This window comes from Schistocerca americana, chromosome X, assembly GCF_021461395.2.
Source record: "Schistocerca americana isolate TAMUIC-IGC-003095 chromosome X, iqSchAmer2.1, whole genome shotgun sequence".
NCBI lineage: Eukaryota > Metazoa > Arthropoda > Insecta > Orthoptera > Acrididae > Schistocerca > Schistocerca americana.
Genome location: NC_060130.1, coordinates 354,457,331 through 354,471,637, shown reverse-complemented (window position 1 = coordinate 354,471,637; position 14,307 = coordinate 354,457,331). Strand labels below are relative to the sequence as shown.

General features: G+C 45.2%; 1 protein-coding gene across 3 annotated transcripts in view; it reads right to left on the bottom strand.

The window, feature by feature from the left end:
* The window catches only part of LOC124556546, a 239,471-nt gene extending 226,852 nt beyond the window's left edge, over positions 1 to 12,619 (bottom strand). For 2 of the 3 annotated variants that reach the window (XM_047130500.1, XM_047130501.1), the window contains exon 1: positions 12,447 to 12,619. In XM_047130500.1, the coding sequence (XP_046986456.1) occupies positions 12,447 to 12,589 (143 nt within the window). In that variant the 5' untranslated portion in view covers positions 12,590 to 12,619. The remainder of the gene's footprint in view (positions 1 to 12,446) is intronic. The other variant, XM_047130502.1, reaches the window with a different exon arrangement.
* Positions 12,620 to 14,307: the final 1,688 nt, after the last annotated feature.

Genomic DNA, 14,307 nt, shown 5'->3' with positions numbered 1-14,307 from the left:
AAATATCTGACCAAATATATACCCGAAGTGTATAATTTTGCATAAACATCCAAGAATGGAAACATTTTCTGCCAAAAGAAATGGAGGTTTGTACCCAGTGGCAGGGGCTATGCAGCACGGGCAACTGCACCATGCTAGCAGTTTGGAGATTTTCTCATGTGTGTGGTTGGGGTGGATGCAGAAGTTGCCTTCCTCGAAGCCAGTCATTGTATTGTATTAAATAAACCATTGCTTTTTGCATCAAACCAGTCTTCAAACTGAAGATGATAACTACAACACTAGCAGCAGCAGCAACAACCACCTTACGTACTGTAATACACGTTGTAGAATAATAATTGCTGCCAGCTGTGAGTAATAGCAGTTATTATTCTACACCATAGACATGAACAGTAATTGTAGGATGTGAGGTCCGCCAGTTATGCACAACACCATTTTTTCAAGTACTCAAACGTGTTTCTGCACCACTATACCATCATCAGTGGGTTTCCATTTTATTTAATCTGTAATGTGAAACATTTTTTTCTAAATGATTACAAAATTATGTGAATATTTAGTTCAAAAAATAGTTTGTTTCTTTTTGTTAATACCTTTACAGTTGCTGTGCATGATTTTTCAGGACCACTGGTCACCGGCAACCAAACGATGTTGATGAGAAATTTTGTCGGGAGTTAACCTATCATCTAAACGTATTTCGTGCCTATATTCATTTTTACTTATGAAAACGTTTTGGTATTGTCGGCTGTGGTTTACCTATATAGGTCACGGGAAGTGTCCAATTCCTGTAGATTTTGTAATTTTTTTTTTGTTCATCATTTTGTGTGTTTTGGGATTGTGTTGTGTTTTTTTACTGTTATATTTAGCTTGTCCCCAACCTAAGACCCTCCCAATCTCCCACAGTTGTCCCATTAGTCCAATCGTATTTTTGGAGAGAGATGTTATTGTCTTATTTATACGTATTTTCGTGTTTGTTGATGTGTGTATTGGAGATGCCTAGAATAGCCATTTCCGCTATATTGATGACATCGTGTGTCAAAGCTGACGGGTGGAATTGGACACTTCTGCAATCCCACTGAAAGACATGTGAATCTCACTACTGTTCTCTATAACTTAAGTTCCATTATCTCCTGCATTATATCTGTGGGGAGGGTGCTGTTATATTTTTGCAACACAGGTTTGTTGAATCCACTTAAAAACTCTAGTATTATCAGAATTTCCTTTCATCTTAATGTCCTTATGCAAAAATTCTTTACCAGTCAGTAGATCATAGTTCTTGGTGCCATCCACCTTAGCCCATAAGCAGTGCTTATGTCACACACTAATCATTCATGCACATGCATATCCTGTGGGATGTCCATAAAATAAACCAATTTATGCCAGAATTCCTTAATCAGACACAGCTTTGGTGTTAGCTCCTTCCTAATATGTCCCCTGAATCAGTTCTTCAGATGACAGTATATCAAACACAAGGTGTGTCTGTATGCAAAATGGATGAGGATAATAGCAAGGTTGGTTGGGTTAAAGATTAAAGGGACCAAACTACAAAGGTCATCGGTCCCTTGTTTCATAAAAACAGGGAAACTATCCACCAGTCAAGCGAAGCACTAAAAGAAAAACTCCAGGGGAAGAAAAGCCCCATGGTCCATTGTAAGACAACACAGAAAACAGAGCACAGCAACAAAAACAACATAGAGAACAAAGGCAGAAGAAACGAAAGCTGCACAGCAGAGGACTGTGGCTGGCTGATCACGAAAATAATTGGATGAGCCAGCCACACTGCAACACGTTAAAACCTCCAGCCTAACAGTGGAGGGTGGAGTCGAATTACAACACAAAACTAATTAAAAGAGACAGCTCAAAAGAGGGTGATGTTACAAAAGTTAAAAGGACCTATAAAAGCCACTTGCGCGAATAAAACTTAAAACCCGATCTGCCATAGAGACATTGTCACCTAAAAGAGATGATAAAGCACCCTGGAGATTAAAAGTTCGCCTGAGGGCGGTTAAAAGAGGACAGTCCAACAATATATGGGCCACCGTCATATGCGCACCACAGCGACAATGAGGGGGGTCCTCTCGACGCAGCAGATGACCATGTGTCAGCCAAGAGTGGCCAATGCGGAGCCTACACAGAACAACAGAATCCCTGCGAGAGGCCCGCATGGAGGAACCCCACACAGTCGTCGTCTCCTTTACCTGCCGCAGCTTGTTGGGTGCAGACAGAGTGCGCCATTCGTCTCCCCACAACCCTAAGACCCGACGGTGCAAAACGGTTCTGAGATCAGTTTCCGGGAGGCCGATCTCCAACGGCAGTTTGCGGGTAGCCTCTTTGGCTAACTTGTCGGCGAGTTCGTTTCCCGCGATTCCAACGTGTCCCGGGGTCCATATGAACACCACCGAACGACCACGCTGTTCAAGAGCATGGATGGACCCCTGGATGGCACCAACAATGGGATGGCGTGGGAAGCACTGGTCAAGAGCCTGCAGACTACTGAGCGAGTCACTGCAAATGACGAAGGACTCTCCAGTGCTGGTACGAATATGCTCAAGGGCACGAAAAATGGCTGTCAGTTCTGCGGTGTAAACACTGCAGCCTTCTGGCAAGGAGCGCTGGTCGACATAGTCCGCATGAGCATAAGCGTACCCCACACGGCCATCAACCATCGAGCCATCGGTATAGATAACCTCCGAGCCACGGGATGCGTCGAGAAGAGCAAGAAATTGGCGGCGCAAGATTGCAGGAGGAACTGAATCCTTTTGCCATTGGGAGAGGTCCAGCTGAAGCTGCGGCCGACGGATACATCAAGGTGGTGTATGTGGGCGGACCTGAAAAGCAGATGGAAGAGGCAAAGACTCGAGTTTACTAAGGAGGGACCGAACACGGATCCCAATTGCGTGGCCTGATCGTGGCCGCCGGCGTGGAAGATGGACTGCCGCATCGGCGAAAAGGAGACGGTAGTTAGGGTGACGGGGAGAACAACGGACGTGGGCAGCATAGTTGGCCAAGAGTTGTTGACGCCGAATGTGGAGCGGAGGAACCCCAGCCTCAGCAAGTAGGCTATTAACAGGACTGGTGCGGAATGCTCCTGTCGCCTGTCGAACCCCACAGTGGTGAACGGGATCCAGCAGTTGCAATGCTGAGGGCGACGCTGAGCCATACGCCACACTCCCATAATCCAGTCGGGACAGCACAAGGGCTTTGTAGAGCTGCAGCAGCGTGTTACGGTCTGCACCCCAAGTTGTGTTGCTGAGGCAGCGGAGGGCATTCAGATGCTGCCAGCACTGACGCTTGAGCTCACGAATATGTGGAAGCCAAGTAAGCCGGGAATCGAACATCAATCCCAGAAAACGGTAAGTGTCAACAACCCTGAGCTTAGCATCCTGAAGATAGAGCTCAGGGTGGGGATGGACAGTGCGACGCCGACAAAAGTGCATAACACAAGTCTTCGCAGGAGAAAACTGAAACCCATGGGCTAGGGCCCACGCCTGCGCCTTGCGTATGGCTCCCTGCAACCGACGTTCTGCAACACCAATGGTGGAGGAGCTGAAAAAGAGACAGAAATCGTCAGCATGTAACGTGGGTGAGACAGACAACCCTACTGCTGCTGCAAGGCCATTAATGGCCACAAGGAAAAGGGGCACGCTCAATACAGAGCCCTGTGGAACGCCGTTCTCTTGGACATGAAGTGAACTATGGGATGTGCCAATTAAAACGCGGAATGTCCGAACAGATAAAAAATTCTGAATAAAAATGGGGAGAGAGCCCCGGAGACCCCACCCGTGCAACGTGGCGAGAATATGGTGCCGCCACGTCGTGTCATATGCTCTGGAGAGGTCGAAAAAGACGGAGACAAGGTGTTGGCGCCTGGAAAAAGCAGTGCGGATTGCAGACTCAAGAAAGACCAAAGTATCGGCAGTGGAAGGGCCCTGACGGAAGCCGCTCTGGCACGGAGCCAGAAGACCCCGAGACTCGAGTAGCCAACACAGCCGTCGACTCACCATGCGTTCCAAGAGCTTACACAGAGTATTTGTCAAGCTGATGGGCCGATAGCTATCCACAATAAGTGGGTCCTTACCAGGCTTCAGCACCGGAATGACAGTACTCTCCCGCCACTGCGACGGAAAGACACCATCGCCCCATATGCGGTTGAAGATGGCAAGAACACACCACTGACAGTCCGGGGAAAGGTGTTTGAGCATCTGATTGTGGATGCCATCTGGCCCAGAGGCTGTATCGGGGCACTGTGCCAGGGCGCTCTGCAGTTCCCACAAACTAAATGGGGCATTATACGCCTCAGGGTAGGGAGAAGCAAAAGAAAGCCGTTTGCCTTCCTCCCGGCGTTGGAGTGCGCGAAACGCGGGCGGGTAATTCCCCGACGCAGAGGCCCGAACATAGTGCTGAGCGAAATGCTCGGCGATTGCATCGGCATCGGTGGATACCGCCCCGTTGATGGTAAGCCCTGCGACACCTGTAGAGTGCTGCAATCCAAAGATGCGCCGAATCTTCATCCACACCTGGGAGGGTGAAGTACGGGAACCAATGGTGGAAACGTACCTCTCCCAGCACTCCTGTTTCCGCCTTTTGATGAGCCGCCGTGCCTGAGCACGGAGACATTTGAAAAAAATGAGGTTCTCCAAAGACGGGTGCCGCTTATGTCGCTGAAGAGCCCGCCGACGTTCTTTAATGGCGTCAGCGACCTCTGCAGACCACCAAGGCACCGACTTTCGCCGGGGGCACCCTAACGAACGAGGAATGGTACGTTCCGCAGCGGAAACAATCGCTGCAGTCAGTGTCTCAACCGCCACATCGATGGTACCATGGGGGAGAGAGTCAACAGTGGCAGCAGAGGAGAACGTGTCCCAGTTTGCCTTGCTAAATGCCCATCTAGGCGAGCGCGCAAGGGAGCGACGCTGTGGTAGTGAAAGGAAGATCGGAAAATGGTCACTACCACACAAGTCCTCGTGGACTCTCCAGTGGACCGATGGTACAAGCCCTGGGCTGCACAACGACAGATCTATGGCCGAGAACGTGCCATGCCCCACACTGAAATGTGTGGCAGCGCCAGTGTTTAAGAGGCAGAGGTCGAGTTGGGAGATGAGATTCTCGACCTCCCTGCCTCTGCCAGTAACCTTTGTTCCACCCCACAGGGGATTGTGGGCGTTAAAATCCCCAAGGAGAAGAAAAGGCGCGGGGAGTTGGGCGACAAGTGCAGCCAAGTCGGTCAGGGAGACTGTACCACCTGGAGGGAGATAGACACTGCAGATGGTTATGTCCTGGGTAGTCCTGACACGTACAGCCACAGCTTCCAATGATGTTTGAAGGGGCACAGGAGCACTATATACAGAGGTAAGGACATACACGCAGGCTCCACCTGACACACAATTGTAAGTGCTACGGTTGAAGTAATAACCCCTGTATCCACGAAGGACAGGGGTCCGCATTGCCGGGAACCAGGTTTCCTGTAGGGCAATGCAGAAAGCAGGTGTCAGGCTTAGAAGCTGCCGTAGCTCAGGGAGATGGCTAAAATAACCGCCACAATTCCACCGGAGGATTGTACAAAGCGTGTCCGGTAGGGGCATTCAGGCACAGAAAACGCAAATTACTTGGCAGGGTAACATGCTGCCACCGACTGAGCGACAGACGTCACTACGGCCATCCTTTCTGAGGAGACGGCGAGATCCAGGTCATCAGGGGACGCAAAGAGCTCGACCCCGTCCTCAGAGGCTGAGCTGACAGGGAGCGTTGGTGCGGGAACCACGGGGTCCTTATCCTTCTTGGAGAGCTTCCTCTTCTCTCTTTTGTCTTTGGGAGGAGGTTGGCATGCTGGGAGGGCTGTCCTGACGCATTGTCAGGAACAGAGGAAGAGCGTGAAGCCCTTCGACCAGCAGCTGGTGGCTTTTTCAGCCACTGGCTAGTGGCTTGTGAGACACTGGGGAAGTCCGTGGAAGGGACGCCCCCAAGGGATCCCTTCCGAACAAGTGAGGCCGAAGGACGCTGTTGCGTCTCCGGCTGAGCAGCCGGAGGGAGCTGTCGCTTCCCCGGCTGAGGAGCCGGAGAGGGCTGTCGCCGCTCCGGCTGAGAGGTGGGGACCAACGTCCCCGGTTGCTTGGGGCGCACTGCTCCCAAACTCGGTGTTTTGGGAGCAGTGGAAGAGAGAGCGGCCTGTCCCAGCGGTGGGGCAGACGTTACTTGATTTCCCTGTGGGCCAACAGAGAAGGGAGTCTGTGCAGGAGCTGGTGGCGGCAGTGTGACGGTAGCGTAACTCCTCAACATAGGTGTGGGGTTGAGTCGTTCTAATTTCTTCTTTGCCTCTTGGTAACTTAAACGGTCCAAGGTCTTCATTTCTTATATCTTCCGTTCTCGTTGATAGACCGTACAGTCTGGTGAGCAGGGAGAATGAGGCTCCCCACAGTTAACGCAGGTGGGAGGCGGAGCACATGGAGCATTAGGATGCGGAGGTCGTCCACAATCACGACACGTGGGGCTGGAAGTGCACCTGGAGGACATGTGTCCGAATTTCCAGCACTGGAAGCATCGCATAGGGGGCGGGACATAGGGCTTGACATCGCACCGGTATATCATGACCTTGACTTTCTCAGGCAAGCAGTCGCCCTCAAAGGCCAGGATGAAAGCACCAGTAGCGACCCTATTATCCTTGGGCCCCCTAAAGACACGACGGACAAAGTGGACACCTCGTCGTGCCAGGTTCTCACGTAGCTCGTCATCAGACTGTAGCAGAAGATCTTTATGAAAAATAATCCCCTGGACCAAATTTAAGGACTTATGGGGAGTGACAGTAACGGGGATGTCACCGAGCTTCTCACAGGCGAGTAATGCCTGGGACTGCGCAGATGAAGCTGCTTGTATCAAAATGGCGCCGCTCCTCAGTTTGGAAAGAGACGCCACTTCCCCAAACTTATCTTCGAGATGGTGCACGAAGAAAAGAGGCTTAGTCCCCAAAAACGAATCCCCATCAGTTCTGCTGCATACAAGGTATCGTGGCGAATACGGCTCCTGTCTGTCTGCAACCCTACGTTCCTCCCATGGTGTGGCTAGGGAAGGGAACGACTTCGGGTTATATGTCACAGCGTTAAATTCCACCTTACCACGCTTAGAGACATTGGCGGTCGGGCGACCACCAGACTGAGATTTCACCCGCTTCATTGCGGGGCATCCGCCCCGATGCCACCCACTCCGACCAGGGGCTCTCCCCACGGGCGCCACCCAGCCACAGCAAAGGCCACCTGGCAGGATGGCCGTTGCTGGGAGTCCCGATGCCCCAGAGAGACGAGCATCTACTCCTTGGCTTACGTGGGGAGGTATCAGCTCAGGCACCGGCAGTACGATCCCTGTGTTGTCAGGGGGCTACAACCTAGAGGGTACGTGACGACCCCACCACAACGGGCTGGCTACCGTGCTGGATTTCAGGTGCCATGGGTAGTCCATAGTGATCGTGGGTGCTGATGGTGACGCACTAAGGGCGGTACATACACAATACATCAGGTGTGTATGCCCAAAAGGAGGGATGGAGGGCGCAGGTACGACGCCAAGACGATCAAGAGTGCCAAGGTCTTAGAGCACAGAGGACTGATGGTGCACCACGTAAGGTGTCCTTCCCCAAAAGGCTCGTACTTCTGTGGAATTTGGAAAAATGGAGGTCAAACCCTAATGGGGACCATCACATTAAGGCCAAAACGTTTGAGACTCCTTTTAGTCGCCTCTTACGACAGGCAGGAATACCGCGGGCCTATTCTTACCCCCGAACCCGCAGGGGGGTGATAATAGCAAGCTCCAAATGAAAGTCTAGGATGAATTTTATCAATTTTGTTATGGTGTTCAATACTGTTAAGACACATTTTGGCAGTCAGAACATTATGAACTCAAAGCTTTTCCCAACAAAGATTACTGAATCTCACATCTGGGTAAAATGGTTATCTTTTACGTGGCCACCTTGCACTGAACTACTTGAACAACATTCCAAAAAAATTGTTACAAAGTACATATACCAACATTCATACATCTCAGTCATGTAATGTGCATAAAAAGGAAAATTCACATTATCAAACTATAAATTATGGGAAACAGTTGCTAGTCAGTACTCACCTTCTTGAGGCAATACATCAGTACTGCTGATAGATATCAAAGATACTTAGAAGAAATAAGTTTCCTGCACTGGGTCATTCATTTTCATTTCATTTTTTACTACATTTCATCTGCTTTCATGCAAAATGTTTAACCCATTAAGTATATATCCTTGACAGCAGTAGCTATGATATTTTTTCAGCATGAACAGCAGCACACACTAACCACTCAAAAGTAATATCCTAGGGATTATCTTTCGCACTTTCATACGTATGCATTTAAACATTTTTAGTAACTTTTTATTAATAATAAAGTGCATCTCTTTTAGGGTGTGTGGAAGGTAAAGTGGCAAATCAGTTGTTCTGCAAATGTTATGTATCTTTGTTGCTCTGACACACTCCACAACCCTAATGATCTCCTCACTATGGCTCTGTGGAATGATCATCATATCCAACCTGTCCTGTATGGCCAGTTGTAATTGCTAAGCAGGCAATTCTCATGTTTAAGCCCCAGTCCTTCATTCTACAAGGAATCTTAGGTGTTTAGATCCTGGAAGTTCTTCAGCTGTGTGAACAGTTTTCTTTGCTGACTAAAAGTACCTATAAAACAGTTCATTATATCACTGCTGTATGAAACAACAAAATAAAAATAACCGGTTTCACCAGAGGTGTCACACACTATTTTCTGTAAGTGTAACTTCTCTATGTAAGTCACAAAATGTGCTAGTTTATAATGCCACAAAGGAATTTTTAAGTAATTAAAATATACATACCGAACTGCATAAGTGATCTCATCGACGAAAGGTTGACCTATTAATACATTTATTACATATCAAAAGTGTAAACTGTGTATTATAGAAGCCATGTTAAGCCCACAAGTTTTATGTGATTTTTCATATAATTTTAATTGATGTGACTGAGTTCTCAAAAGAACACTAACAACTACACAAGAAAACACACTTTTACATGTGTTTCACAAACACTATTGAATATGATCCAGGTCTTGATTTCCAATCCAGTTTTCTAATATTACAATGAAAGGGTCTACAACCACCAAAGAAATTAAACTATTATTATAAACAATGATCAAACAAACACTGACAAAAACCAAATCAAAATTTAACTTCATAGATGAAATTTTGGAACCAACCTCAGTTAAAACCGGAGTAAGACAAGGAGATGGGACCCCACCACCATTATTCAATAGTTTTATACAAAGTAATGAAAGAATTGGAAATAGAACCAAGAAAACAAAACTTTTGGAAGGCAACTGAACAAAGAAGAGGTCACGGAAAATTGAATGTTTCATATTTAGCGTTTGCAGATGACTTAGCAATTCTAATCAACAGTGAACAAAAAGAAGTAAAACAAATTGAGACTCTCAAAGGATGCGCAGAGGAGACTGGCCTGCAAAGCTCCTCTGAGAAGACTGAATTCATGTGTTCCAAGTTGGATATTCTGAAACTTAAAACAAATTATGGTGAAATCAATTATCAAACACTAGGTACCTCAATGAAACTACTGAACCAACATAAGTTGAAAAAATAGCACAAAAAAACAGACTGCAGAAAATCAAAGTGCCCAGACTTGTTCCAAATTTGTATAACAAAAAATGCCTGTCAATAGGCATTAAAATCAGACACTACAACAGAGTAACCAAACCAACAGTCACATATGAAAGTGAAACACTCATTTAATGGAAAATTAGATTTACAAGAAATTAAGAAAGTAGAGAGAAAGATTAGAAAAATTCTGGAACCATGATACACACAAGATGGATACAGACTGCAAATCATTGAGACAACAGAAAAAAGTGTCAAACATCAAAATTGATGAATAAAATTCTATGAACACCTAGACAGATTATCTGGAAACATACTAACTAAACGTCAACTGAACTATGTGACATCACTTACAGCATCAATATCCTGGATAACTGAAGTTAAGAAGGATTTGGCAAAAGTAAAAATTGATGTAACAAACACATCAGGCATAGATACAGTCAGAAGCAAAACTGATAAGTGGAAGCTTATTCCAGAGATAGAACCAAAGTCATGCAGACCAAAGTGGATTGAAAAAAGAAATAAGGTCTTTGGAGAGAACATGAAGAAATATTGGAAAAATAAGAAGAACCTTGAGAAAGAATGGCAGTTGCCTCTTTATTGTTCTCCAATGGGAACATTTGCTGCAAATAATAATAAACACTGATTAAAAGTTACAAGGGGGCCGACACCTAAAATTTTCTGAATGACAACTACCTGTCACACTGGCTGTCATTTGTTGAATTACAATATTTTCATTTTGGATTCTCCTCAACAACACACTCAGCTGTGAAGCCACTTTCAAGTGAGTTCTGGTGTGTGAGCAAGTGGCAGCAGTGTGTATCTCTACACCCCTGCCTCTCACTTCTCTATACTGTATACGGACGATGTGTAATGCCAAGCATAGGTGCCACCCCTGCTGCTTGACAGTTTTACAGTTCAGAGCAAACTGTCTTATATTGTGAGGGATTCAGCATCAGAACTCTGATACAGCAATATTTGAAGGTGTCATACAGCATCCTTTCTAGATTAACACCTGCCTTATTGAAGGTATATCCTATGCTTCAAATATATTTATAGCAGTAGGCATGTATTTAAACATGTTATAACATTATTTGCAAAGTAACAAACTGTCTTGAAAGATGAAGGAAGGTTTCACAATGTCTCGTTCACAACAATTATTGATGACCAAATATATGGTTTGCCATAGGAAGACTCATTATCATAAATGCGAAGAAAATTTCACCAAGTACGAGAATGAAAGACCAGAAAATTTGGGCAAACTGCCAGATCTTGGTATCTTGTTGCTACATTGGTATAGTTTTTCAGCCCTTTCTTCTCAACTGTCGATTGTAAACCAGTGGATATACACTGGGCTCCTCTGTAAGTGCAGAAAATGGGAATATTTGGCTTTACGTATGAGTGTTTCTTGTGTTTGATGCTGTCTGCCTGTTTCAGACATGTCAGAGTAATTAGGAATATGCACAAATCAGCCCTGGCTGATGATGGAATGATAAGTAATGTAATATAAGTGAAATGGAAGTGGTATGAATATCTATCTGCCTATATCATCTAACACAAAAATCAGGAAACAAGTGTAGAAGCTACGCTTTTCTAGCAGTTTTTCAGGGTTCTCAGTTAAAAAATTGGATAATCCTCATGGATAGTGCCATGACGCAACTAGAAGTTTGCTCCAGCCCTTAAGGTGAATGTAATACTAAATCTCACAATCGGAGCCAATTACTATTACAATGTGAATTTCCTACCCACTGCAACAGATGGGTCACCTTAATACACAGTTAATATATGTCTACAATAAAGAGGATTTTTTTCCCAAATACCTCCCTCTTGATTTCTTAAGCTGAACCAAAATTTTATATTTTATTAACCTACTCATAACTACTACAGACTGCAGTGTTTTCCAGCATACATTTGTGTGCCTCGCTAAATGCATTTCTGGATTTGCAACTGTCCACATTTTCTCAGCCTATAGTGTGAATATTTCCGAGTCTTTTTCCCACTACATTAGAGGTATGTGGTGAATATGAACCTAATGTAAATAAACCCCTGCATACATTCCACACATATTTGCTATGATCACTTTTGATTAGCGGAAATCAGGTACTGTCACTCCATTTCTTCCGTTTTATTATTTCCCCATAAGCCATTTCAATGTCATAACAGGATACATTCACTGTGTGTGTGTGTGTGTGTGTGTGTGTGTGTAGTACCACATGTGATGGCGGTGGCTGTTGCTCCACTGTTGATTAATGCTGTTTTTGATACAATTAATTGTGAAGTCAATAACGACAGCTCGCGCACAAATGAGGTCCCGTGATTTTACACATCACATCGCAGCTAGCAGACTGGATTAACGCTGAGATTGAATGTTTTTGTTGGGAAATGGATGAAGATGGAAATGGGACAAGTCACATACTAAGGCCGACACGACTTACACGGTCTTTCTCCATTTGCCTTATGTATGTGACAAACTGCACAAATTCTTTACTTTTCGCTGAAGTAACAACAATGCCCAATGTAAATATTGGGTCAGTTTGCTCTTTAACTACGCAAGATGCCTCTAAATCTATCGTCAATAAACAGTAATTTCTATACACATATTATACGAAAAATTTGGAAAGCAAATATCCGATGACATATTACAAGGAAATGAAATTAGAAAACGCATACACTATTTCCAGTCATACGTATTCACTAGTGACGGGCCTAAATACATATATATTGAGTATAAAATTATTTCATCTGCCACTGGAGTGACAGACTCAGCAGCACGAAAGGCAATATTAGCAACAGCAGACAGTCATACCTGCACGCTGTAGGTATTTTATTCCCTGCAACACGGAGTTTCAAAAGCTCCTTCTTCTGCAGCCGCCCTACAAAAATTTCATCCTCGCTTTCATCACCCTCCATTACTACATCACTTTTTCCTGAAATCACACTACGCGCCATTACCGTTTCAAATTCAAACTTCGCACGGCAAAGAAGTCGTGATAGTCGACACTAGTCATCTCTACCTGGTCGATACGGTGTCAAGATGTCAAAACAATGGTCTGCTACACGTAACGATCTGTCTGAATAAATGTCTGCGCTTCCCACACCCGCAGAGACAGATTTTTGCGCGTGGACAGACGATTTGCGCAGGTATGTGATGTGAGCAAACCTGGGAGTTGGAGTGGCAGTTTTGAGCGAAATTGCACGAATCGATGGGTTCATATCACACACATCTGCGCAGACAATTTGGAGCGTATGGACAGTAGGTAGTCGCAAATCTGGCACGCAGAACGTGTTTGAGTCAGCTGTTTGTTCAGTGCAGTATTTCTCGTCCGTGCGTGTATAGTGAAGTTTAAAGTGGAAGATTCATGTCAGTGTTCTTGAGAGGTCATTGCCGAATTTATCGAAAAGTGTAGGAGTCATACATGTTCGTGGAAATTAAGAGCAGGAATACAGCGATAGAGATAAGAAGGCAGCTGTTCAATTCTTTAATAGAGAAATTACAAGACGTTGACCCTAAAGCGAACTGGGAAACGCCAATGAAATAAATAAATCCATTGCGGGCCGTTTACTACAAAGACCTAAGCAAGGTAACGAAATATACTCGATCTGGCGCCAGGGGATTGCTGGCATACTACCACAGTCTACTATAACAGTCGCGACACTTCGCCTCGATTTTGTTGCCTACAGCGCCAGCAGCGCCCCAAGCGTCTGGTAGGTTACACTGTGAGTTCGGCGCGATCGTGAAGGAGAATAGTGGTTGTTTATTTTGATTTTTACAATGGCTTTTACTGGCGGGAGCGTTTGTAGCGCAATAAATTGCACCAACAACAGAAAGAAGACACCAAAGCTGTCTTTTTTTAGGTTTCCTAAGGATCCTGAGAGGTATAACCATCATGTTACTAAACTGTATCGTCAGGATTCACTTGCAAACTATATGTGTATAAATGATGAATGTTTCGTTTTAGGAGCAGAAAATGGCTTGTTAATAGCAGGCGAGAAGACCTCATGAAGAAAGACCCAGTGTACCTGTATAGTAATATTAGGTTTTGTTCGCTACATTTCGAACAAAACCAGTTCATGAACGCAGACAACAACAAACTCGTGTGGAATGCAGTACCCACCCTGTTTGACATTCCAAATAAGCCACCTCAGCTGACGATGAAGAGGAAACTGCCACAAAGATTCGACAGTCAATCTAAAGCAGTAAAACAGTCCTATGACACAGAAGCAGCTGGTTCAGCTCACCATGTATCAGTGCCAGATTCGTGTGAATCGTCAACACAGACCTGCTTTGACGATGAAGTGGTTAGATTAAGTGCAGCTGTTCGTGTCTTGCAAAAGCGTGTGAAGTGTCAGAATGTGCAAATCGCTAGACTTCGAGCGAAACTGCTGTTAATCAAGTTATTTGTTAAAGTGAGACTCGTTTACAGGCTGAAATATTGGAATCAAGACGTAGTTTCTAACAACAAGAAAGCAAATAAGAAACTGAAGAAGTTGGCTCATTTGGGCTGCTGATTTCTTTGGTATGTATTTCGTTCACTTCTGTTGTTAGTCACTTAATTTCCCTTGCTTCTTTCGTGTGATGACATTATTTTGTCAGCACCTTCTTCACTGACAGATTGTTTGAAAATTATACAAATATTTGGTTTTTCGTGAAATGTAGTGTAATCAGC